Source organism: Myxine glutinosa, chromosome 7, assembly GCF_964187855.1.
Source record: "Myxine glutinosa chromosome 7, kmMyxGlut1.1, whole genome shotgun sequence".
In the NCBI taxonomy this organism is placed as follows: domain Eukaryota; kingdom Metazoa; phylum Chordata; class Myxini; order Myxiniformes; family Myxinidae; genus Myxine; species Myxine glutinosa.
In genome coordinates this window covers 179,322,315-179,349,135 of record NC_136267.1, presented here as the reverse complement: position 1 = coordinate 179,349,135, position 26,821 = coordinate 179,322,315, and the positions used below count along the sequence as shown (strand labels likewise).

Below are 26,821 nucleotides of genomic sequence, written 5' to 3'. Positions count from 1 at the left end.
GTGCGAACACGGCGGCCATTCCGCTCGGCCCATCATAACATCTAAGCCGTGTCCGTAACAATATTGTGAGCCGTTCTATTTTTACCTGCGACATGTGGAAGGTCTTGTTGTTGTGGTTCCTGTTGGTGGTCGATTTTTGAAATGTGCACCCATTGGTCGGACAGCTGCCGCACCCCCACTCACATTTGTTTCTTGACTCCACCCACCATGGCACTCAGACAAAATAATATGGCCGTCATCTTGGTTTCCTTGTGGGCCTAAGACATTCAGCCTATCGGCCTCTGCTGATTATACACTGCCCATATTTTGTTGCGTCAGATTTCCATTGGCTTTGTTTTGTTCAAATGTTGATTGGAAGGTTAGGAGGGTGGGGGGAGGGGGGTGCGTGTCGTGATTGAAGAAATATTCAGGTGTTATGAAATATTTTGTGGGGGGGGGGGGGGGGGGGGGAGTGAACGGACCCAGCTGTCACTCATAATTGATATTGAACAAATCCATGAAGACCCTCAGATGAATTGTATCGTACCTTCAACATCAAGGATGAGGGAGTTGAGTTGACAGAGGAGGCAATTTTTTTTTTATCTCGAGTTGTGACCACAGTGCAGTCATTCTTGTTTTCTATGGAGTGATGGAGGATTCTCAGTCTATGGTTGTCTTTGGAATCAAGTTTTGCTATGTGGGTGGCCCACAAAATGTCATGGATGATAGTGAAGCCTATAAACTCAAGAAATTGCACCTCTTGCAGTGGCTGACCATGGAAGCAGACAGGTTAGTTTGTTCGACGATCCTTTGGGAGCAACAGGGTTAGATTTTCCAGGATTGAAGGGCAAATTCCATTTGAGTGAATAATGAAATAATTTCTGGTTCAGCAGAGAGTGATGTAGCTGCTTTCTTCCTGCAAGCGGCATGGGGGCACTGATTGGATGAGTATGAAGTTGTTTGGAAAAGGAAGATAAGGTTTTACTGAGCATCAGCGAGGTTGCTTATGTTGATGAGGAATGAGACTTGGCCAATAGCACTACCTTGGGTACTCTAGCTTGCACGGCAAGACTGTGCTGACCTCTTCGTTCAGATTTAGGGCCTCCAACTATTGCATGTCCAGTGACTCGGACAGTATCCAAGCTGATTATCAGTGGTCAGATCATTTGAAAAGAAGAAAGGCTTGACATCAGTAGCAACGATGGTTTCCATGAATTTGCTTAGAATCAGAAACGAGCTCACTGATTTGTAGTTTAAAAGAAGTGTTTATCCACTCTTTTGTGGATGCGAGTGATTTTTGCAAACTGGAAGGAATTTGTTGAAGTATGCAATGAAGCAATTTCTACCATTAGGCAGGCAAAGCAAGTTTTGAGAACAAGTTTGCACGAGAGGTGAACCCTAAGAGCTTTTGGTGTTGTTAGAAACCAGTCAAAAGCGAAGAGTTGCAGGTCATGGAACAGCAACTGGATTAGACCTGGTTGTGGCCACCCAATGTTGAGCAGCTGCTCATGAACATGGAGGATTACCTGTTCCTGCAGTCGATGAAGGCTTAATCGCATAGTACGACAAGGTCCTGTTGCAGAAGGTGCACCGTCACCAAGTTCGTGAGCAGGACATGTAATGAAGGTGCACCGGCATACATCCTCCACGATATCCTATGCCGTCCAAACTTGGTTTCCCTGGCCGCTCGACTCAGACTGACATTGACACAACAGGCCAGCTTCACGAAGCCATAATTTATGAAGCCGGGGAAATCCCGCCGATGTATCGGTTTATAATGTTTTGAAGGGAGAATAAGAAATTTTTTGAAAAACTCTTCCTTTTTTTTTGGTTCGTTGGTTACCTGATTATCTAATTGTCAAAAAAAATTGAACTAAAACTTTTCCAATTGTTATCCCACCACCTTTGAGGCCATTTAAAAAATCGGTGACCCTGAATTACTACAAGGAAGTGTTATTTTATAAAATTCGAAAAAAAAATCTCACATTTGGCCAAACAACCCATTAGTGGGGGTACCCGATCTTTACCCGATCCTGGTGGGGGTCTCAACAAAATCGAAAATCCCAAATATTTGGTGATTGTGATGCAAAATTGCACACTTGGTGATGCAATTCCATGCCTAGCTCAACGTCCATCCAAGGGATGGCACACTTGGTGATGCAATTCCCTGCCTAGCTCAACATCCATCCAAGGGATGGCACACTTGGTGATGCAATTCCCATACATTTGGCCAAGTGAGGTGGAGGTTACGCAGGAGAACATTAACAAACACCTGATTAAATTAGATGCAAACCATTGTCGCCAGGCCCTGATGGATTAAACTAGCGGGTGTTGAGAGAGACGCATCAGGAAATTTTGTAAACCCCTCCAGATGGTCTATGATGAGCATTGAAGGATGGAAAGGTACTAAAGTTGTGAAAACAAGCTCATGTGGTGCCAATATAAAGGTGGAAAAGTGCAATACAGCAAACTACCATCCAGTTAGCTTGACATCTGTGGTGTGTAAATTGATGGAGTGAATCATCAGAGATGCACTTGTGAACCATCTCAAGAGAAGTTATCTCAAGTGATGATTGGCACGGATTTAGGAGTGGTCATTCTTCCACTGCTAAACCCATAGATGTTCGAGAGCAATGGTAATCGTCATTGGATACATGGCACAGTCCTGATTGTGTCATATTGGATCTGTGGACAGCATCTGGACTACAGAAAATAATTTGTTCCCAACTTCTTGTGATGGTAGCCAGAAGAAATATTTTGGCCCAAGGATTTCACAAACAGACTTCTCCCCAGTTATGACGATTGATTAAAGTTGATTGCGACAGACATTTGGAATTCACTTTGGGTTTTGGATATAACTTACCTACTTTTTACAAAAGTCACCGTATAATCTTTATTCTCAAGCAATCAATGCCAGCAAGTGGTACATCCAGCTTTAAAGTCCATCCAGGGGAGTCGAGTGCCAGCCCGGGCCCCGAGGCAAACAACCTCGTGACCCCTACCCCCACCCTTTTTCTTTTATAACTTTTTAAGGAACTTTCTTTAATGAAAAACAAAAAACTTTAAAAAAACAAATGGTCACTTTTATTTAGCCGTATGATCGAAAATAAAAGATAGCTGGATGTTTGGACTGATCGAGACAATTCGCACCCACGACTGTTGAACACTTTCTCCCTTATATTGGCAAAAAATACTTGAGAAGATAGTTCATCATTTTTTTTTGAAGAAGAGGATACAAATACATTTTTTATGTGACGCACATTTCTGGTTAATAACCATTTTCTGTAAAGTTTGCCATTAACAGCGGTAAATGCTGTTTTCTTTCTGGCATGAAAGCAAAATCAGCTTCTGGATTTAAATGTAACGATGAGGATGAACCGATGAAGGGTTTCACTTTACTGTTTAAAAAAAAAATTACAGGAGAAGCTCGGGGCCCTCAACGGACTCCGGGCCTCGAGGCAGCGACCGCCCCCCCCCCCTCTCTCTCCTGACGCCTCCTCTCGACGCCCCTGCATCCATCCAAGGGATGGCACACTTGGTGATGCAATTCCCTGCATGTCACGCATCATTCCCATAGTTTATATTCTGGACAGAAATGAAATCCACACGAGAGAGCTCAAAAGTGAATATCTTCCTCTGTGCCATCCTGTCGGACTGTATGAATAAAGAGGGCCTAAATTGTTTTTTGTGCATGTTTTAATAATGATGAGCTTGAACAATTCTGCTAAAATATAAGTGAACCACAATTTATTATTATTGTCTTCCAAATAATACAGGGGTGCTGGAAATGACTGTTTTCTTTTCTTTGCAGGATGTAAAGTAGCATCCTACATTATATCAGATATTAAGATAATCTTGTGGATTTTTGGGCATGGAAAGTAAAATTAATCTATCAACAGAACAAAAGAGGACAGTTGTTGTTGTTGCCCCAGTCCGTTCTGGTTTAACAGAGCAGCGGCACGGAGATAGCCGATCAATCTCACAGGCGCGGCCCAGACATCCCTCACATTGTTAAGAAAAGAAGACAGTTTTACTATTTGCTGAGATGAAGACCATGTCTGGTGCAATGATCATTTGGAGCTTTATTTTGGCCCCAATCTGGGCAACCCAGAAACAATTTGTGGATTTAAGTCTTTATGTAAAGGCCACACACTGATGGAGCCATGGGAAAAAGTTGTGGAATTGCACAATTCGATCGATGGGAACTTGTGTCGCAGAGTAATTAAGATATTCATCATTTGGTTTGAGGAAGTGCAGCAGAAAAATGATGTTCATATTGAGCAAATAAATCATCAAGGGAAAACTGCTCATTTCTTATCATTTCTTGACTCAAATTAAAGTTGAAACTGTCGTTATTTCATAGGTGTATCTAGAAGAGGTGCATACAATTCCTCATCTATTAAGAAACAACACAAGTCTGTGTGTCCTTCGTCCTTACGATTAACCACATTAACACTTGATGTCATAATTTAAGGAGAACCTGGGAGCAATGATTGCAGGTTTCAGTTATAATTCAAGGTGCGTTAACACATTGCGTTATTCCAAAACAAAATTGTGTGCTTCTTCGTTGTAAGCACCAGGGGACGCTATAGCATCGTGAAAGATTTCAACACGAGCAGCACATCTCGGCTTGACAGCGTTTTGCTTTCTCTGCAATAAATCTGTCTTCTGTTTGGTGTTCTTACTCTAGGTCTCTCGGTAATGCACTCGCAGCTGACGAACCACCTGGATCTCGGGCACAACCCCAGGGTGGGTACCAAAAGATACATGGCCCCTGAATTGCTGGACGAGAGCATTCACGCGGATTGCTTTGACGCTTACAAGCGTGCCGACGTCTGGGCCGTAGGACTGGTGATTTGGGAGATCTGCCGTCGAGCTACGAGCAACGGTACGTGCCTTGAGCTTGAGCGATAGAAGTAGCGGATGCACACCTGCTCCATCTTCAGTGGAATTAACTGGATGACTATGTTGAAATGCTCCCAACCTATTACAGCTTTGTGGTTTGCACAACTTTAAATTTGCTTCGGTCATTGCACGTACTTGAATTGTTAAGTTGTTAAATATGTCCAGTTGCTGCTTCCAAGATAACACGGCTCATTTTGTATGTCTGAGTTTGTCGTTCATTGATCTCATCATTTTGGGACACCCGAGGTATCAACAACTTTTTCCAGGTTTCTTTACTTTAGAATGATCCTTCAATTTGTTTTATAATTAAGAAGTTTGCACACTTAACTTCACCGTTGTGGGTTCCGTTTCCGTGGCTGTTTCAACCATTCTGCGAGGAGTTACAACTCAAATTACGCGCTGATCTAATTTCCACAACACCGATCGAATGAATTCTCCAACCCTCGACCATGTTTCCGCTGGAGCCTCCTGTACAATGAAATCTGATTGGTCTTCATCCAGCATTGCCAAACCAAAGGTCATCGTATCAACAGATTGCTGCAGATGATGAAAGACATCCACGGAATCTGCACGTCTTTCATCGTCTGCAACAATCTTTTGATACTGTTGGCGACAAACTGTTAATATTGCTTTGTCTGACCAATTGGGCAGGAAGATCAAATGAATATCTGCTGTTCTTGATAACTTTGAATCCCAGCATGCCTCTCTGCTGAAAGTTTTAGACTATTTGCTGAAACTTTCAATGTACTTGCTCACACCATCAAGTGTGACCTAGAGAAGAAAATCTTTCGATACTCAGCATCTCAAAATCTACATGAGAAGTCCCATGTCCAAATAAAATGATACAACATGACGTGCGCCTTAAATTTCCAAAAGAAGGATCTGGAAAGAAAAGATCTTCAGACCTTGACAAAATCACAAACTGGTCAAACATTTGGAATATCTGTCTTTCAATCCTGAGAAATCCCACACACTGTCACTCTCTCTGATAGGACCGTACCATAAACCCTCCAATCTACCTTCTCAACAACTGCTCGTAGAGGTTGTCACTCAGACTCTTAGGTCTCATTCTCAAACAAGATTTCTCTTGGGCAAGCCACATTTCAAAGTTGGCCTTCAAAGCCAGTCGCCGCATTCTCCGTCATGGAAAGTCCTTCCTTGACACACCTGAGCTCCTATTCACCTACGAGGCTTTCATCCACAGCTTGATGGAGTACTGCTCTCCCCTCTGGGCTGGGTCCCCTGCCTCACATCTTGCTCAGCTAGACGCCATGGAAACCAAAGCTTTCAAGATCATTGGAATATCTTGCGATGAAGCCGAGTCTATGGGCCTATCACTTCACTATCACTGAAAGGTCAGTGTTCTCCGTCTTCTTCCACCTCCTTTCTGGTATTGCACCGTCTCTTTACATGATGCATGTGGTACACCAGCAAGCCACTACTCGTGAAACTACCTAAATCCAGAACCACTGCTCACCCCCACTCATTCATTCCTCTTTTTCCCACCTTTGGAACCAACTTTCACTGTCTTCAATGTCATTCTTCCCTCCAGGTCTCCAAAACAGCTGCTCACCACCATCTCGGATCGCCCCCATCCAAAACCATGATCTTTTCTACCCATATTAAACCACCTCAACCCCTCTTTCCAAATTTCCAGTTTTTGTTTGAGTTTGCCTCTGTGTCCATCTTGTCCACACCATGCATCCTCCTCTACCCCACATTCTTATATGTGCAAGCCTCCCTCTATTTTACCCCTCAGCCCTGCCGTTGATGTCCCCCCTCTTTCTTCAGTTCATTTTGTTCGGTTGTCCTGATCCGTTCTGTGTTCTCCATCTTCCACGTGCCTTGACTTGGCATACGAACACCTGCTCCGCCCCCCTCTTCCCTGCTCCCTCCCAAAATTTTGTTGGACATGTAATGTATCTGGCTTACCTTATTCTGCCATGGAGATGTTGAACCTCACAAAACATTGAATGACAGGTGAAGCAAGGGGTATCGCGCTGCTATTCCACAGTTGCCATGCGAGTCATATTTACCATCTGCAAAATACTCACACTAGCCATCATCTTGGTGGTGAAGAGCCGTCTTGAAGACCTGGAGGGAAGAGCAAGATTGAAGATAATTAATGAACTATTCACGAGTGAGGCAATTTCCAGTTCAATAATCGTAATCTGAGGCATGAATAATCCATCTTCTTGGATCATCATTTCGTCAGCCCAAAATGAAATCGGTTGCATGCTGAAGCACAACTGCATTTTAGAACCGCCTTCTGTGACGTAGGAGGAATTCAATGGAGGACATGTGTGAATATGCTGTACCAGCATTTGCTCTATCAATTATATTGGAGCTACAGACAAGCCTGTGCTCATTTACAATGATAATATTATGGTGGTGCATTTATTATGTGAATGAATATGATGGCCAAATTATCTAAATGTACTTTATCTCATTGTGACAGTTTTGTTTTGCATCTTGTTGTCGAGGCAGGTGTGGATTCTTCACAACACCTTTTTGTATAACCACTTGTTGCTCCTCTTCTTCTAATTTATTGGCAGGAATTATTGAGGAAAGTAAGGTTCCGTTTCACGACGTTGTTCCCAGTGATCCGAGTTTTGAAGACATGCGGAAGGTTGTCTGCATTGATCAACAGAGACCAGGCATTCCAAACCGCTGGTACTCTGATCCTGTAAGTACCAGTTTAGCGTTAATAATACTCAAATACCCATGAGAGCACGTGACACGGAAGTGACACGGAAGTGGCACGGAAGTGGCAGTTGACTCATCAATGTATATGTGATGCTTCTTTCTTCCTTTAAATATAATGGGATTTCCTGATGTCGAAAAACAGGCCACAACCAAATATTTAAATTACTACCACAAGGTACTCATAGCCGTTGTCCTGCTTGCAGGATGGACATAGCTTACACTATTGGTACATGCATCTCGTAGTGAGAGCGTGGTGTTGGCTTTGCGGTTAGGGTGCTGGCTTGGGATTCCAGGATCCAGAGTTCAAATCCAGGTCGGTCGTTGAATGAACACCAGGTGGGGTTGACTCAGCCTGTCATCCTTCCGAGGTCGGCGAAATGAGGTACCAGCTTACTGGGATGAATGTGCCATGTGAGTATCCTGCGTAGGAGTGACGGCCCGACCATGATTGTGCCCAACAGTCAAGAAACTGCTTCGGCAGCCATATGCATCTGATGATACTGGAGTGGACATCATCATCATCTCCTTGTGGTGTAGTGCAACAGAATAACACTACGACTACTACTATGTCAATGGCCCAAATTATTCTCACTTTGCCAGGTCGGCCAGGGGGGAAGGCTTTGGTCTAAGTCTTTCACGAATGAGCTGGTCAGGCCTGTTGTTTGACTGAAAGTAGCAGGAATTTTGAATTTAGCCAGGATGCAGGAGACAGCACGCAGCATTCGCCAAATACACTGCGAGACTTTTAAAACTCTGCAATACTATTGTTAGCAGATGGGACACCCAGCTTAATGCCCATCCCCTTTGTGATACAATGCCCTCACAGCAAAGCACCAATCTGACAGTTTGTAGTTTGGTCAGGAAGTGAAGCCAGACGATACGGCTCAAATATAAGTGCGCTACACCTGTGCCATCCTGTCTGACTTGTTAAAACAGAATGATACATTTTGTGAATGAATGAATGAATGAATGAATGTTTTGTGTGATTTTTGAATGTTTGTGTTTTGTGAATAACACAATTGCCAAAATCCCTTTTCCTGCATTTTTGAGCACTATTATAACACCCCTATCATGAGTTAGCAAAGGCCTGAGTAATCCACATCGTATATTTTGTATTCATTCAAACGTGGTCTAGCGAACACCACATGATCAAAAGTATGCAGACACCCCTTCTAATTGGTGGATTGTGCTGTTTCAGCCACAACCATTGCTGACAAGTATATATAATGAAGCACACAACCATGCACGCTCCATAGACAAACATTGGCAGTAGAATGGGCCGTACTGAAGAGCTCGGTGGCTTTCAACGTGGCACCGTCATAGGATGCCATCTTTCCAACAAGTCAGTTCGTCAAATTTCTGCCCGACTAGAGCTGCCCCGGCCAACCGTAAGTGCTGTTATTGTGAAGTGGAAACGTCTAGGAGCAACAACAGCTCAGCCGCGAAGTGGTAGGCCACACAAGTTCACAGAACGGGACCGCCAAGTGCTGAAGCACGGAAAGCGTAAAAATTGTCTGCCTCGGTTGCAACACTCACTACCGAGTTCCAAACTGCCTCTGGAAACTCCACACGTGAAAAAGCTGAATGCCTCAACTCTGTGTTTGCCTCTAAATCTTGTGTCCCAAGCCCATCCCTCTCTGTACCCACTGTACCCATTCGTACCCAGCTGTTCCTGGACTCTGTGTCCTTCCCTCCTGCCAAGGTGGAAAAGTTTCTGTCAACCCTCGACTGATTCTGCAACTGGACCTGACGGCATCAGCCCACAGGTCCTTAAATCCTGCTCCGCCGCTCTTTCACTCCCTCTGTCTGTTCTCTTCACCCTCTTTTGCTCAAGGTCATCTGCCATCACCTTGGAAATCGGCTAACATAACCGCTTTACACAAAAAGGTGCAAAAACAGATCCTTGCAACTACAGACCAATCAGCCTTCTCCAAATTATCAGCAAAGTCATGGAATCTATCATTGCTTCGGATATCAAATCTTTCCTCTTCTCCAACGGCTTGATCTCCGATCATCAATTTGGTTTCAGACCAGGTCACTTTACTCTGGACATGCTCCTTCTGCTGTCTCATCAATGGATGGAGGTCCTCAATGCCAAACAGGAAATTAGAGCTGTCTCCCTTGACATATCACTTGCCTTCGATACGGTCTGGGACCCCGCTCTGCTCACCAAACTCTCCTCCTATGGTTTCCATGGAAATCTCCACGCATGGCTTGCGGACTTCCTCTCTGGTCATAGTCAACGTGTGGCCCTGAATGGATTTCTCTCATCTCCCCTTCCTGCTCAGGCTGGAGTTCCCCAAGGCAGTGGTTCTGGGCCCTGTGCTTTTTCTGGTCTTCATCAATGATCTCTCTGACTCTCTTGAAAATCCTCTCTATCTCTTTGCTGACGACTCTACTCTCTGTCGCTTCATTCCTCATCCCTCAGATCGGCAGTCTGCAGCCTCCTCACTCTCTGCAGACCTGGACAAAATCACAGACTGGTCAAACAAGTGGAACATGTCTTTCAATCCTGACAAATCTCACACTCTTACAATGTCTCTCCGAAAGGACCGACTGGCCAACCCTCCCATCTACTTTCTCAACAATCCTCTCCAAGAAGTTCTGTCGCTCAAGCTTTTGGGTCTCACTATCTGCCATGATCTTTCTTGGGAAAACCACATTTCCAAGCTGGCCTCCAAAGCCAGTCGCCGACTGGGCATCCTCCGTCGTGCGAAGTCCTTCCTTGGCACACCTGAGCTCCTCACCACATACAAGGCTTTCATCCGCAGCTCAATGGAATACTGTTCCCCCCTCTGGGCTGGTGCTCCTGCCTCACACCTTGCTCGGCTTCACGCTGTTGAGGCCAAAGCTTTCAGAATCATTGGAATCTCCTGCGATGTAGTCAACACCGAGGGCCTTTCACTCACTCACCACAGGCAGGTTGGTGGTCTTTCTGTCCTCTACCGACTCCTCTCCGGCCTTGCTCCCCCAGCTCTCTCTGTGCTCTGTCCCCCCAATATTCCTTCAGGTCACACAAGATCTGCCTGCAACCCTCTTATGGTTAAACTGCCAAAGTCTAGGCTCTCTGCTCACCTTCACTCTTTCATTCCCCTTTTCTCCCGCCTCTGGAACAAACTCCCCCACTCCCTTCAATCCCACTCCTCCCTCCAGGTCTTTAAAACAGCTGTTCACCACCATCTCTTATCTTCCCCCATCGAAAACCTTGATCTTTTCTACCCCCGGTAATTCACCCCAGAGTCCTTGCAGTGTTCATATGTTTTATTCCTCTCCCACCTCCCCCCAAGTCCTCCCGATGTCCATGCTCTCAAATGTTGCGTTTGTGTCCTTCCCCCTCTTCCCCCTCTCTTTTGTGTCCTTCCCCCTCTCTCCCCATCTTGTCTGCCGCTCCCCTTGTTTTTTGTGTTTTGTGTGTCGGTTTGTCTTTTTGTGTGATTAATGTTAGCTCTTTCACGAGCCTCGATCTTGTATACAAAAAAAATAAAAAATAAAAAATAAAAAAATCTCTCTGACTCTCTTGAAAATCCTCTCTGTCTCTTTGCTGATGACTCCACTCTCTGCCGCTCCATTCCTCATCACTCAGATCGGCAGTCTGCAGCCTCCTCACTCTCTGCAGACCTGGACAAAATCAAAAACTAGTCAAACAAGTGGAACATGTCTTTCAATCCTGACAAATCTCACACTCTTACTATGTCTCTCCGAAAAGACCGACTGGACAACCCTCCCATCCACTTTCTGAATAATCCTCTCCAAGAAGTTCTGTCACTCAAGCTTTTGGGTCTCACTATCTGCCATGATCTTTCCTGGGAAAACCACATTTCAAATCTTGCCTCCAAAGCCAGTCGCCGACTGGGCATCCTCTGTCGTGTGAAGTCCTTCCTTGGCACACCTGAGCTCCTCACCACATACAAGGCTTTCATCCGCAGTGCAATGGAATACTGTTCTCCCCTCTGGGCCGGTGCTCCTGCCTCACACCTAGCTCGGCTTCACGCTGTTGAAACCAAAACTTTTAGAATCATTGGAATCTCCTGCGATGAAGCTAACTCCGTGGGCCTTTCACTTACTCACCGCAGGCAGGTTGGTGGGCTTTGTCTTCTACCGACTCCTCTCCGGCCTTGCTCCCCCAGCTCTCTCTGGGCTCTGTCCCCCAAATATTCCTGCATGTCGCACAAGATCTGCCTGCAACCCTTTTATGGTTAACTGCCAAAATCAAGACTCTCTGCTCACCTTCACTCCTTCATTCCTCTTTTCTCCCACCTCTGGAACAAACTCCCTCACTCTCTTCAATCCCACTCCTCCCTCCAGGTCTTTAAAACAGCTGTTCACCACCATCTCTTATCTTCCCCCATCCAAAACCTTGATCTTTTCTACCCACGCTAATTTCACCCCAGATTCACTTTTTTGAAATACCAACTTCCTTCCTGGAAGTCCTTGCAGTGGCCTTGTTTTATACTTCTCCCACCTCTCCCCCCCTTCCCACGCCTCCTCCCCCCAAGCCCTCCCACAGATCTCCCGATGTCCCTTCTCTCAAATGTTGTGTTTGTGTGCTTCCCCTTCTCTCCCCATCTTGTCTACCTCTACCCTTATTATATTGTTGCGGATCTCCAACGTCGGCGTCCCCCTTATCAAGGGGGGATTAATCCCCTTGTCTTTTTACTAGCCGACGCGATCCCGGGGCTATCACGTCCTTTCCGGTCGGTGTTCAATAGGGTTGTAAGCCGAATTAGTCTTATTACCTAAGTACTAACACCGGCCGGGAAGCAAGGAAATAACCCCACCCGGACCACGGCGTTAATGGACACGCCGAGCGCAGCGAGCTGCGATTCGGGCTGTTAATGGGAACTAACCCGATTGGAGCGGTTCTGATCGTGCCACGCTTACCCAATGGAGGAAATGACTAAAACGGTTGGACCAAGAGGAAAAGGAATAACACAAGAATTTATTAACAATTTGTACACGAAGAAGAAGAGGAAGAAGCAGATACACAGGGCAGCCTTATACAGTCTTATACTTATTCCCTGGACACGGGCCCGTTCGCACTCAGACTCACTCTCAGACTCACTCACACGGGGATGTAGATGGTCGGGTTGAGGGTCCAAAGATGGCGTCCACAGCTCATCCGGGCCCCGACTCGTACCGTGCAGGCGATGGAAGACGGCAGGCAGCTCTCCGCGTGGCGTAGGCACGAGGCGGACAATTATATATTGGGGGATCGGTAAGTGGTTAATGGTTATGTTGGCTCACGGCTGCGTATGTGATAGGAATGCTGGCCCTTGATATTCGCTCACCGCAAGCCTAAGCCAAATTCCCAACCAGCGATCTCCAACAAGCCCTTCTTTACCGGGCGCCTTTCTCCACGAGTCCTCACAATGCGCTCTCCAACAAAGTCCTTTAGCACACTCGCTCCCTTCGAGTCCTGCCGCAATGAACCTTCCCCAACGAGTCCTTTAGCGCCAGACCTTTCAACGCAGTCCTTCAAACCTCTGCTCATACTCGAGTCCTCAACGCGTTTTTCCTCATAACTGATAACTTGTCACTGCGAACTCACGAGCGCCTCTCCCATCATAACTCAAGTCTCAACTCTGTTCAAGCGTCTCTCCCTCCTCATAACTGAGGTGGGAGCCTTGCGCAAAGGGTTTTATTGCCATGCCCAGCGAACCCTCTGGAATCTCTAGCCACACCCTGTCGGGCGATGTCACCTCAGCCCTGATTGGTTGATGAGGTCTTACCGGCTCTGCCCTTGATGGCTGCCTGATGTGGCCACACCCTCACCCTTGCGCTCCGCCCCCTTTTTGGGCCTTACCTCGTGGCATTTGGCTGGTTTGAGCGAGCAACTGGCAGCTAACGCTGCCGGCCCAACGCGAGGGGCAATGGGGTGCAGACAGGATGGTGTGCAATGGAGTCGATTGGAGGGAGGGCTGCAAAATGAACGGGGCCTACTCTTATTTGTTTTACACAACGCAGATGATAACTATTGGAAATGGCCTTATCTCACATATACTAAGAAATAACTAACGTTCTAAGGTGACCTACGTTTTGCAAGTGGCCTAGCTGTGGGGTGCAACAACCTTTAACCTTTAATGATGTTACCTGTGTGGGTTCTCAAAACCGCAACAATATGTTTTGTGTGTCTGTTTGATTTTCTTTTTGTGTGTGATTGATGTTGGCTCTTACACGAGCCTCGATCTTGTATACAAAAAAAATAAAAAATTGTTCAGTGGACAATGATCTTATCATTCTCCTTCTCCATCTCCTCTGACTTCTTCTTCTCTTCCCTTATTCGGGCTGAGTTCCAATGGTACCCATCTCCTGCCTTGCCTTGACCATGAACCTCCTCCACCCCCCCCTGTCCTCAGCCAACTTTCTCCACTCTCCAACAACCCCCACCTTATTTATATTCATCTTAACACAATACTCAAATCTCAACCTTTTTGCTCCACCCTTGCTCCTGCAACCTATCCGCTCTCTTTGCAATTCTCTTCCCTAATCCACATCAAGTGTCCATCCCACTTCACCTGGCTTTTTACTAGTGGTTAACCGATATATCGGCCCAACCAATATATTTGCCAATATCTGGCCTATTGAGGTCATCGGCCGATGGCAGCACTGATATGGCTGATATATATATATATATATATATATATAAAAAAACTTTCGTTATTGTGATGCTCGGCAGCTTGATGGCAATACAAGGGACGATGTGTGCAAAGTTGAAAAAACTTGACATTCCCATACCAAGAGTGCTTTAACTTCAGCGTTGCCTCGATAAAAAAGGAAATTGTAATACCCTCTGCCAGCACCACCAGGTGGCTCTACACGGTATACATTTACATAGAGAATTTATGCCCTCACCCCCTCTCCCGGCCTCTCACACCCCCACATGACACCGCGACGACATAGCCTGTGCTCCAAATAAAGATGTTCACCAAAATCGAATCAATTCGTCCTTGTCACCCACTAAACCTGCCCACCAAGTTTCATCCAAATCCGTCCGTAACTTTTGAGACATCCTTCTCAGACAGACAGACAAACAGGGTTGAAACCATAACCACCTCCTACTTTCGGTGGTATGTGATAATCAACAAAGGGTTGCTGGTTTTCAGGATCAAAGACCAAGAATCAAATTATTTTGGAATGTTTTTAACAACTAGTACACACACTCCCCACTGAAGTGGTCGGAAGGGTCATGTCATTATCCTCTCTGGGGTATATCTCATATCGGGTCTGGTCATCTATGGTGGACATGATGAGCATGGACTACCTCAAGGATGTCAGAGTTTCTCCAAAGTTCTTTCAGTTTAGTGTTAAACAGCAGCAGCAACTGTTTAAAAAGGTAACTGTTTAAAATCATACATGTTTGTGGTTTATAATCTTTTTTAATTCCTTGTTGATAAAATTTAGTTACGTAAGGGTGTTGGGGGTAATAGGACATGTCACAAAAACCCTTTGGGAGGGAGGATATTGTTTTGTCATATTAATATTATCATTATTGTTTTTGTTAGGCTTTCAGGCCAAGTGGCTTTTGTCCTCACATTTTAAACAAACCCTTATGAGAATGTGAGAATAATAATTGAGTTAAAATGTCAAATGGGCAAAGTCAAAGTACAATCGGGATTATTAGCCCATCCGCCACTGGACAGCGTGGGACGGATGGGTTTATTTATTTATTTACAGTTGAGCTTCAGTGTGTTTGTCCAGGCCATAACTTTTTTTACCATTTGAGCTTTTGTCATAAAATGTCCAAAAAAAACCTTTGTTATTAGAACATGGAGAACAAAAAATAATCATTTTATGTGCACAGTATAGTTGTTTAGTTGTTGTTTTCGTCAAGTTTAGCTTGAGTATAAGGTGGATGCGGAAGGACTTTGCATTTTGATGCTTTCTAGTATGACACGTAATTATTAAAATTTCTATTTTTTTCGTTGTATTAATTATTGTTTAACAGAGGAATTCTCTGCAGTCGCATTGACATTTCCAAACCTCTTGTGTCGCAGACTTTGGCTGCTCTGGCTCGGCTCATGAAGGAATGCTGGTACCAAAATGCGGCGGCACGTCTCACGGCTCTCCGAATTAAAAAGACTTTAGCCAAAATGTGCAGCCAGTTTTATTGTGCCAAAGTGGACTACTGACCCTTTTGGGGGTTTCGAATTGAGCAAGAACCAAGACATTTGGTGTGATGTATTCTGTGGCATGCATCGATGCCATTGCACATCACAACTGCAAGCTACTTGTCCATTCCTCTTTTGGGTAGATTTCAGCATCTCACAGGAAGGAGAAATTGGTGCTGGACTCGTGTAGCTGAGTTATCCAATAATGCTGATTTGTCTTTCACTGTATAATATGGTATTGTGGTATTTGACTCGGCTGCAGTACTGAGCTGTTTTTTTAATTGCTGTTAGACATATGGGTGCCAGGCGACTGCAGCTGAATTGATATCATTCAATCAGACAGGTTTTATATGCAGTACAACAGAAAATGGTGTAAAACAGTCGTGTTGGACTGTTGTGCACACGTCTCAACCACAACTACAGGCACCGCATACCCAGCACATCTGCCACAACACCCTGGTCTGCTTTGTGTCGCAGACGCACAAGGACGCTTGTACTTCATTACCCTGGGATGAAATGGTGTTCTTTTTCTAGTTTTTTTTTTCCCCACGTCGAGACGTAACAGCTAGCGTATTTCATAACATGCGGACACATTTAATGATATTACAACATGCAAAAGAGCAAAGTCTATGGCATGGTGAGGTTTTTATACAAAGATTGAATCTCATGAAAGAGCAGAATTGCAGGGGAGAAGGGACACCAGACAGAATGGGACAAAGGAAAATCAGCAGGACGTCATTTACAATTCTAATCTTATTGTGCGAGCATATACCTAATATATCGGCAAAGCTGGCATTTTAAAAATCGCCTCACCCCACTCCTTTCCTCAACCTTCAAAAAGCCCATAAAATCGTCTTCTCTCCCTTTTATCTCTTCCCACTTCTCAACCTCCCCACCCCACTCTTACCCTCATCCTAATCTCCCTGCCCCACCGCTCTCTTACCCTCATCTCAACCTCCCCGCCCCACCCCTCTCTTACCCTCATCCTAATCTCCCTGCCCCACCGCTCTCTTACCCTCATCTCAACCTCCCTGCCCCACCCCTTTCTTACCCTCATCCCTGTTCTTCATTCTTTTCTTCGACTTAATTATCCATTTTATTTATGAATTTATTCCTTTTCTCCACTCCCCTATGTGCGTTTGTCGATGATCCCTAGGATTGACATTTGTGGCATGAAACACACGTCCTTTCATCAGCGAAAGTTAATTCCATGGTATCATGGGCATTTCGCATGTTGCACATCATGACGGACCCACGGCCGCTTCCCGCAAAGCCACTTTGTGTAGAATCAAGTGGGTAATGTTGTCAATAGTTTTCCAGGAACCTCCATTGGTTGCATTTTCTGAATTTACAACAGGAACTTTTTTGCACTGTCCAGATAAATATGCAACTCGTTTTACTTATGGCAATAACTATTTGATGCACAGATAAGTTGCTTTGCTTTTTTAAAGAAAAATTTGCATTGAATTACAATTCTGATTATACATGCTTGGGCGAACAACAATGTTAACAAATGTCTTTTTCTATATATATATTTTTTCCTCATTGATATCAAATGTTATCTCATGTATTTCCACTCCAATTTTATTCATACTGCTCTTTTTATGCTTAAAATTTTTTTTTTAAATAATCTTCTAACATACCTGTATTACTGTTACAGCTCGTTACATAACAAAACATGAATTTTCATTTCATAAATGAGTAACTTTATTTTTCACCAAATAATGCTTTCATGAACCAACCACATTCAGAATAATTTGAGATTTTTTTGGGGGGGGGATTTATTACTCTAGCAGGTAGGCAATAGCAAACCAGCCACCGCATCATATTCCTTGCATCTGCAGCTGTTTTGGCAGCATCTTTACTCCCGAAGGAAGATACCTGGACCTGCTTCGGAGCGGTGAACTTGTGAAGATGTCAAGTGAATTATGAAATCGAGTTGCAGCACACAATGTTCCAGTGATACGTTAAGATGTATGAAAAAAAAACCCCAAGCATTTCATCAAAGCAAAGGATGCTTGATAGAACGAATATCTTGTTGGAACTGAATGTACAGTTTGGGCCATTTTTGATAATGATATTTTTCGAAATGCACTTTTACAGCTTAAATCTGAACTTTATTATTTGTTTATACTGTATTTATCCTTACAAAATGAAAAAAAAAAATCGTCTGTGCTTTAAATTTTTTATTATTATTACTTGTTCGCATGAAAGATCAGTGTGTCGGAGTGGCAACCCGTCCGTAACCCGAGCCAAAGAAACTGCTTCGGCCGAACTTGCGCTCTGTGTAGAGAGCATGGTTCATGACCTGATCTGAATAATAGATCACAACTGCGCGGACGAAATGTTAAAAGAAAGAAGTTTACAACCTCCTATTTACTGTCAAGGTGAATTGGTATGTTGTATCTAGACTAAATATAATGTACCGTTCGTATTTCTTGAAAAAATTCAAAATTTGGATTACTTTAGACTGATAACAATTATTTTATCTGCAGTGAAATGGAACAAAAACATCGGGGAAATACCCCTGGCGCTCACCTGGTCGCATAAACAGTATACGGCACTGACTAAAGATGTTTTAAACCAATTTAAATGGTTGCGAGAAGACAGGGCAGCAGGTAGAATCATACCAACACAATCATAATACTTTAAGCAAACAAACAAATTAATACCCATTATGGGGGGCAACCCCACAACCCCATATACCTCCGAAGACCCCAATTTTTCTTATGCCTTGAACAAACATGGGTCATTAAGATTATGATGAAGTTTCATCAAAACGGCGTATGTCGTTTCGGAGGAGAAAGCAAATTCCTATTTTGGGGGGCAACCCCCCTGTCGACCCCCAAAGGGGCAGATTTTTTAATTCCGTGAACAAACTTTGTTTGATCACGGGTGGTGAGGGTTGTGGTCGAGTTTAATCAAAATCGTGTGTGTAGTTTCAGAAAATAAAGCGAATACCTATTTTTGGGGGGGGGGGGGGGGGGTCAAGTCAAACCTGGATACAATTCGACCCCGGTAACCCCCCTTAGACCCAGGCTCTTTTTAATGCCGTGAACAAACTTTAGTCACAACACAACAAATATAATTTGTACCAAATTTGGTCACGATCTCATCAGCGGTTTCGGAGAAGAAGTTTCAACTTTTTACGGACAGACTGACAACACGCCATCGCACAAGCTCCCCTGAACTTTGTTCCAGGTGAGCTAAAATGGAGAAAAGGACATATCAAGAAGTGTGCTAACAACTCTCAGTAATGATTATGAGATATCACAGCTGATTATTATTTTATATACAACCTGTGATTTCTGGTTGCATCACTGCTGGGAGTGCAGCTGTGCCGTTGATGCTTTGTCCCCCATTACCTATTAGCTTGTGCTCATTTTGCTGACATCAGAAGGATGAGGGGCTGAGGCAACCCACCTGGTGTTTCTTAATGGCCCGACAGATGCTCAAACTCGAGACTCGAAGATCTTAATGCATCCACCTTAACTGTTAAGTCAACACCTGGCTATAACAGCCGATCACATTGCAACCGGCAGCCTAACAACAGGTGAGTGTGATCCCACAAATTCAATTACAAATCATTGACAGGTGAATCAGAGTGATCCTACAAATTGAATTAGAAATCATTGACAGGTGAATCAGAGTGATCCTACAAATTGAATTAGAAATCATTGACAGGTGAATCAGTGATCCTACAAATTGAATTAGAAATCATTGACAGGTGAATCAGAGTGATCCTACAAATTGAATAATTTGTTCCAGTAGAAGTTCCAGAGGTTCCAGAAGTGCTGTTGATGTCAAAGTGCACGAGTCTACCATTAGAAAGAGGCTGCACAAATTTGATCTGCATGGGAGGTGTGCCAGGAGGAAACCTTTGCTGTCCAGAAAGAACATCAGGGCAAGACTAAAGTTTACCAATGACCACCGAGGCAAAGACCAGCACTTCTGGAACAATGCGCTCTGGACAGATGAATCAAAGGTAGAGCTATTTGGCCACAGCACCAGAACACATGTTTGGCAAAAACCAAAGACAGCATTTGACCACAAGAACCTGATACCAACTTTAAAGCATGGTGGAGGAAATACTATGGTTTGGGGCAGCTTTGCTGCGTCAGGGCCTGGGCAGCTCACCTTCATAGAATCCACTATGAATTCTTCATTGTACCAGAGGGTGCTCGAGGATAATGTGAGGCCATCTGTCGGAAAGTTGAATCTCAACCGAAGGTGGACCTTGCAATATGACAATGACCCTAAACATACCAGTAAATCCACCAACGAATGGCTGAAAAGAAATAAATGGAGGGTTCTGGAATGGCCAAGTCAAAGCCCGGATCTAAATCCCATAGAGATGTTGTGGGGGGATTTGAAACGAGCTGTGCATGCAAGAAACCCCTCAAACATCGCACAGCTGAAGGAATTCTGCATGGAGGAGTGGGCAAAAAATTCTCGCAGTCGGTCAGAGACTGGTAGACAGTTATAAGAAACATCTACTTGAGGTTGTTTCTGCCTAAGGGGGAAATACCACCTATTAGAGCCAAGGGTGTACTTACTTTTTCCACATGTGAAATTTGCATTTATGTTTATTTAAATTATACAATGGACTACAAAATGTAACTGTTTCATGATATTTGTTATATTATATCACCTTTATCTATCAATATTGTTGAAATGAAGATCAAATAGCTGTATGTTGAAATATATTGAAAATGTCAAAACTTTACATGGGGTGTACGTACTTTTTCACGTGACTATATATATATATATATATGTGTGTGTGTGTGTGTGTGTGTGTGTGTGTGTGTGTGTGTGTGTGTGTGTGTGTGTGTGTGTGTGTGTGTGTGTGTGTGTGTGTGTGTGTGTATATATATGTATATATATATTGTTACGGATCTCAAACGTCGGCTCTCCCCTTATCAAGGGGGGGTTGCTAATCCCCTTGTCCTCTTATCTGGCCGACGCGACCCTGGAAGTTATAACGTCCTTCCCAGCGCAGCGTTAGGTAGGGTTTGTTAGGCCTAGGGATTCGCTACTACCTAAGTACTAACGCCGACCGGAAACGAGGGAATAACTCCTGCTCGAATCACGGATATGGATGGAAACGCCGAGTGGATAACGATCCGTGATCCGAGCTGTTAACAACTGACTAGAACTGAATATGGCAGTTCCGATCATGCCACGTTTACCCAATGGAGAAAAGACTAGGACGATCGGATTAAGGAGAAACCAGAAAGAACAGGGCAATTTATTACACTTTGTACAAGAAGAAGATGAAACGAAAGAATGTACATGAAAGAAAGAGGAAGGTAAAGTACACAGGGCAGTCTTAACTACAGGCTTAACTTATTTCCTGGACAAACGGGCCCGTCTCACATACAGACACTCACACGGGGATTGCAGATGGTAGGGTGGAAGGTCCAGCGGTGGGGTCCAGGCTCCAGTCCGGCTCCGGTCCAGCAGACGAAAAACCCGGCAGGCAGCTCTTCACGTAGCGTAACGCGAGCGGAAAATTATAATGACGGGGGAAGGCTGGTATACTGGCATACGTAATATGCGCACAACTCGCTCCAATCGCACCCCTCCCCAATGTCCTGCACGCTGCAGTTCGTAGCAATGCGTGCCGTGTGCTCGCCCTTAGTACAGCGGGTTGCCACAGCACGTCTCTGAAATACCAATGCTTGGCTTCAGTTCCCTTGTAAAGCGTACGTCCCAGGTCAAGCGCCTCTCTCTCCCTGCTCAGACCTCTTTAATGAGCGCTGCTTCGTAATTCTTCCCAACAGTTCTCTGTAATCGCATCAGTGCTTTCCACAACAATCAGTCCTCTGTGATCACATCAGCGCTTTCCACAACGATCAGTCCTCTGTAATCGCGTCAGCGCTTTCCACAACGATCAGTCCTTTTCACAACGATAAGTCCTCTTAGCACAATCTTCCGCTGTAAGTCCTCTTGAGGGCTTTGCGTGCGTGCTTTTATAATCAAGCCAGCGAACGCTCCGCCAGCCCCAACCACGCCCTGTCAGGCTATGTCACTCCAGTCCTGGTTGGCTGGTTATGGCTTACCGGCTCCGCCCTGACGGCTGGGTGACGTGGCCACACCTCCTCCCTGGCGCTCCACCCCCTTTTTCCGGGCTTCACCTCGTGGCTTATGCCGGCATTGAGCGAGCTCAAGGGCAGCGAAGGCTGCTGGCCAAGGAGCGTACCAAATTGGGAGGGGCCATGAGGCACAGACTGGAGAGCGCTTAATGGCGTCGCTTGGAGGGAGGCTGCAAAAATGGACGGAAGGGCCTACCCTTATTTGATTGACGCAACGCAGATTCAACTATTGGAAAATGTCCTTATCTAACACATATGATGAAATAACTGACGTCCTATGGTGACCTACGTGTTACTTGTGGCCTATCTATGGGGTGCTACCTTTAACCTTTAATGATGTTATATTTATTTACAAGTGTGGGTTCTCAAAACCGCAACACTGCACCCCTCCTTTTGCCAGGCTCGTACCGAGCCGATCCGAGACCTGGGTCAGGACTATCTTTTAACAATTAGTGTGACATTAGGTGTGGTTACCCTCTACTTTTAACCTACTACCTGGAGTGCGACAGTTTTAACACTAGATATGTCCCCCCTGCTGTGTTGTGTCCTACCTAACGGACTCTCGCCCACAATTAACCGAATTACGGATTATTTCCAAACTAAACATTTAAGCCGGTGGGGAGCATGTTATTCACAAGACTACTATTCATTATTTACAAAACTGCAACCCAGGACCTGTCTTTTGTGGGAATAAGAGAAGAACTTTTGAGAAGAGGAAATACCATTGCACTGCACTGCACCGATATACCATACACCCATATGCACCCAATAAATGCACCCTAATAAAAAACATGCATGAAAAGCACCAGCACCAAAAGGCACAAAACAAACATTTTAAAATAATCCGTGATGATGTCTTGTCCTTGTCTGCTGGGCCGATGGATCTTGGCTTGATCTTCTTACTTGCTGTTCTTTAATTAATAAAAAGGGCACAAACCACGTCTGCTTTTTTATTTATGGCCAGCAGGGCCAACTCAGGTGGTCCGCCTGCATGGCATCGATGCCACTTAAACCAGTGGTCCGCAAGCCAGATACTGCTGGCAGCACTGGTCTGTCCCAGCAAAGGTGCCAGGCCACAGGACGTGTGGTCCATATGGTGTATCTGTGCAGGCAGGCAGGCAGCAAGGGTGCAGGCAGCAAGAGTGCGGCTGCACCGCTCAGGGCACCTGCACACTCCCCTCGCACAAAAGACCATAGGGTCCTTGAGTGGGGACGGAAGACAAAGCAGAGGTTAGCGGGGGGCAAAGGCGCAAAGGTACACATCAAAACAAGGCAATGCGACATGAAGGGCGCAGGAGAGCAAGCTGAGAAAGCTCGTCCCTACTCGTACGTCACCCCCCATGTCAGCCTACACTACCCTTGCCCTTCCCCGTATGTACACTTTACAAATTCGTCTCTACGTTTTGTCTTTCCCATCCCCTCTAATTCCAAATTCGTTCCCAATCCCTCCCAAGAAGGAAGGGATGGAATATTACATACAATGTCTCGCCCACGTCAAGATGCGTCTCACATTCCAAACACTTGCAAAATCTGGTGTGGAGTCCTGTCACCTCGGTGAGTGGATGCGGATGGTGCGAAGAGGCTTTCTCCTAACTATTCTTCGAAATAACATTAACTCTTTACTCTACCCGGGGTCTTGCCCTGCCAATCCATTGGCCATCATTACACTATGTGGTTCTAAAAACCAATTCCCATTGCCCATACTGTGGTGCTCTCCCAATTTTGGGGTCTCACTCCCCCCATTTTTCATCTGTGCCCTCGCACAATTTCGGGGCTGGGTCGTGTGGCTCTCCAAGCAGGTCTACTTACCTGCACACCTCCGCCACTGAACGTCGCCAACCGAGCTTGCCTAGCTCCTCACCCTAATCAACCTGGGGAAGGCCCTCCCTGGCGCTTACCCCCTCGATGCCCCCTCTGGCATTGGGCTACCCAGGTCCTCTCCTGGGATCCTCGGGCCCTGCTGAACTCTACACAACACTACCTGGCTCCCAGAGCCTACCTGTGGCCTCACCTGGCCGACAGACTACCAGTGGTGGAGTGCTCAATAACCACACGCACTAACAGGCTCACACGCCCAGCCATTCCACTTCACTTATGCACCCCTCTAAGCACTTCATTGCTACTACACGCACCACAGATGTCAATATCCAAACAATTTACCTACTCCCTCTACCTCACTTTAAACTACCATCCCCGGGTATTCGTGAAGGGGTCCATCTTCCCCCATCCACTCTTTCGCACCATGCATTCCATACCACTCATTCCACACTACTCACTCCACACCATTCATTCCAGACCATTTATTCCAGACCATGTATTCACTTGCACCCTATGCAAGGCAATCACTCAACACAATTACACACATCCTCAATACTCCACTCATACACACTCATACACACACACACACACACACACACACACACACACACACACACACACACACACACACACACACACACACACACACACACACACACACACACACACACACACACACACACACGAGCATTGCCTCATTTCATCACCAGCACCACCAAGACTCTCAATCCAATTCCTCATTTGCGCATAAAGCGCATCCTCATACTCACACACACAGCATCATTTAATCTAACTATTTCCCCTAATATTAGTGCTCTCCCCGGCTTCCCTTTACACTAGCACATCCCTCGTCATTATTATCCACCTAATCTCTCTACGTCCCCTCTACCTGTACAAAGTCACTACTTAAACCTCAAGTCTCCTAAAGTCATTTCTAGGTCCATAACCATTATCCTAACCCGCCTTCAGCGAGCTTTCACTGCCAAACCCCATAAATTACTGCTCATGTGCCCCAAAAATGGGATGTGAGGGATGGTAGAGCCACCATCCCTCTACATCAGGCATCATCTCCCACTATCACCCCCCAGTCCTCTCTCACTATGAGCCCCCGTCATGTGAGGTACTGGGTCCTGCCTCGGCATCTAAAGCTGAGGCGATCCATGAGGGCGCCTGCTCGCCGGTGTAGGGTCTTAACCGGTCGGTGTGGACGATCCGAGGGAGGGCACGTGGCCCTATTTTGATCTTAACGACCACGTCACAGACTTACGACAGGACGACCCCCGGGCCTTGCCAGGGAGAGGTGAGTTTGGGGCACCTACCCTTCCGCCTCAGGGGATTAAAGAACCAAATCTTCATCCCCGAAGCGTACTGACTCCCCTGGCTCCGGTGGTCATACCTGCGCTCCATTTTGGCCCCCGCCAGCTGGGGCTGGCGGCGGACGAAGGCATGGACCCTCTCCATGCCTTCCTCCAGGTGACATGCATAGCCCTCCCTCGGCGGTATATCAGTGGTGTCTGGCATGGTACCGTATAGCAAGTCGGCGGGAGCCCGCAACTCCCGCCCATACATGAGCAACGCTAGACTGCATGCGGTGGCCCCGTGCTGGCTGGTTCGGGAGGCCATTAACAAATACGGGAGATGTTCGTCCCAGTCATCCTCACAGGTGGTGGTGAACAATGCCAATTGTTGGATCAAGGTTCGGTTGAACCGTTCCACCATCCCGTCAGATTGTGGCCGCAAGGGCGTTGTCCTTGTTTTTCGAATTGACAGGAGTCTGCACACATCTATTAGCAATTGACTCTCAAAATTTCGACCCTGGTCAGTGTGCAGCTCCTCTGGAATCCCATGCCGACATACAAATCCTTCCACGAAGGCCTGTGCTACCACCCCGGCTTCTTGGTTGGGGAGGGCATAGGCCTCCGGCCACTTGGTGAAATAGTCCATTACAACGAGGATGTACTTATTACCTTGGCGGGTGTGGGGTAGTGGTCCTAGAATATCCATAGCCACCCGCTCAAGGGGGGCCCACACCTGGTGTAATTGAAGGGGGGCCCTCATCCTCTGTGCTGGTCCCTTTTTAGCAGTACAGGCATCGCATCTCCGACACCAGTCCTGTATGTCGTGCCCCATATTCACCCAATAGAACCTCCGGCGGACCCGAGATGTTGTCTTTGTCCTGCTCAAATGGCTGCCGGAGCGGGTACCATGCACCTGCTGTAATATGACGTTCTTAAATTTGTCTGGGATTATCACCAGCCAGGAAGTTCTCTCAGAGGGGACCTCCACCCACTTTTTTTTTTTTTTTTTTTTGTATACAGAGTCGAGGCTCGTGAAAGAGCTAACATTTATCAAACAAACAAATCAAACAAACAAGTAAACAAAGTATATAAAAATGGGAGCGGTCAACAAGATGGGGAGAGAAGGGGAGGAAGCACACAAACACAACATTTGAGGGCAGGGACATCGGGAGATGTGTGGGAGGCAGAGGGCCTGGGGGGAGGCAGGATAGGTATAAAACGCAAGGACACCAAGGACTTCCAGGAAAGAAGACAAAAGTCACCTCAAAAAAGTGGATTTGAGGTGAAATTAGCGGGGGTAGAAAAGATCAAGGTTTTGGATTGGGGAAGATAAGAGATGGTGGTGAACAGCCGTTTTAAAGACCTGGAGGGAGGAGTGGGATTGAAGAGAGTGAGGGAGTTTGTTCCAGAGGCGGGAGAAAAGAGGAATGAAGGAGTGAAGGTGAGCAGAGAGTCTTGATTTTGGCAGTTTAACCATAGGAGGGTTGCAGGCAGATCTTGTGCGACCTGCAGGAATATTTGGGGGACAGAGCCCAGAGAGAGCTGGGGGAGCAAGGCCGGAGAGGAGTCGGTAGAAGACGGAAAGACCACTAACCTGCCTGCGGTGAGTAAGTGAAAGGCCCTCGGAGATAGCGTTAATCGCGGGAGATTCCAATGATTCTGAACGCTTTGGTTTCAACAGCGTGAAGACGAGCTAGGTGTGAGGCAGGAGCACCAGCCCAGAGGGGAGAGCAGTATTCCATTGAGCTGTGGATGAAAGCCTTGTATGTGGTGAGGAGCTCAGGTGTGCCAAGGAAGGACTTCGCACGACGGAGGATGCCCAGTCGGCGACTGGCTTTGGAGGCCAGCTTGGAAATGTGGTTTTCCCAGGAAAGATCATGGCAGATAGTGAGACCCAAAAGCTTGAGTGACA

At 45.8% G+C, this 26,821-nt stretch overlaps 1 protein-coding gene and 1 long non-coding RNA gene across 4 annotated transcripts in view; one reads left to right on the top strand and one right to left on the bottom strand.

Moving 5' to 3' along the window:
• Nucleotides 1–17,869, top strand: part of LOC137431871 (activin receptor type-1) — a 139,177-nt gene extending 121,308 nt beyond the window's left edge. For all 3 annotated transcript variants that reach the window (XM_068123667.2, XM_068123665.2, XM_068123666.2), the window contains exons 8-10: nt 4,670–4,867; nt 7,440–7,570; nt 15,585–17,869. In XM_068123667.2, coding sequence (XP_067979768.1) covers nt 4,670–4,867; nt 7,440–7,570; nt 15,585–15,719 — 464 coding nt within the window. In that variant the 3' untranslated portion in view covers nt 15,720–17,869. The remainder of the gene's footprint in view (nt 1–4,669; nt 4,868–7,439; nt 7,571–15,584) is intronic.
• Nucleotides 3,658–26,821, bottom strand: part of LOC137431874 (uncharacterized) — a 46,885-nt gene continuing 23,721 nt past the window's right edge. The window contains exon 2 of the long non-coding RNA XR_010985360.2: nt 3,658–6,978. This is a non-coding gene — a long non-coding RNA (uncharacterized LOC137431874). The remainder of the gene's footprint in view (nt 6,979–26,821) is intronic.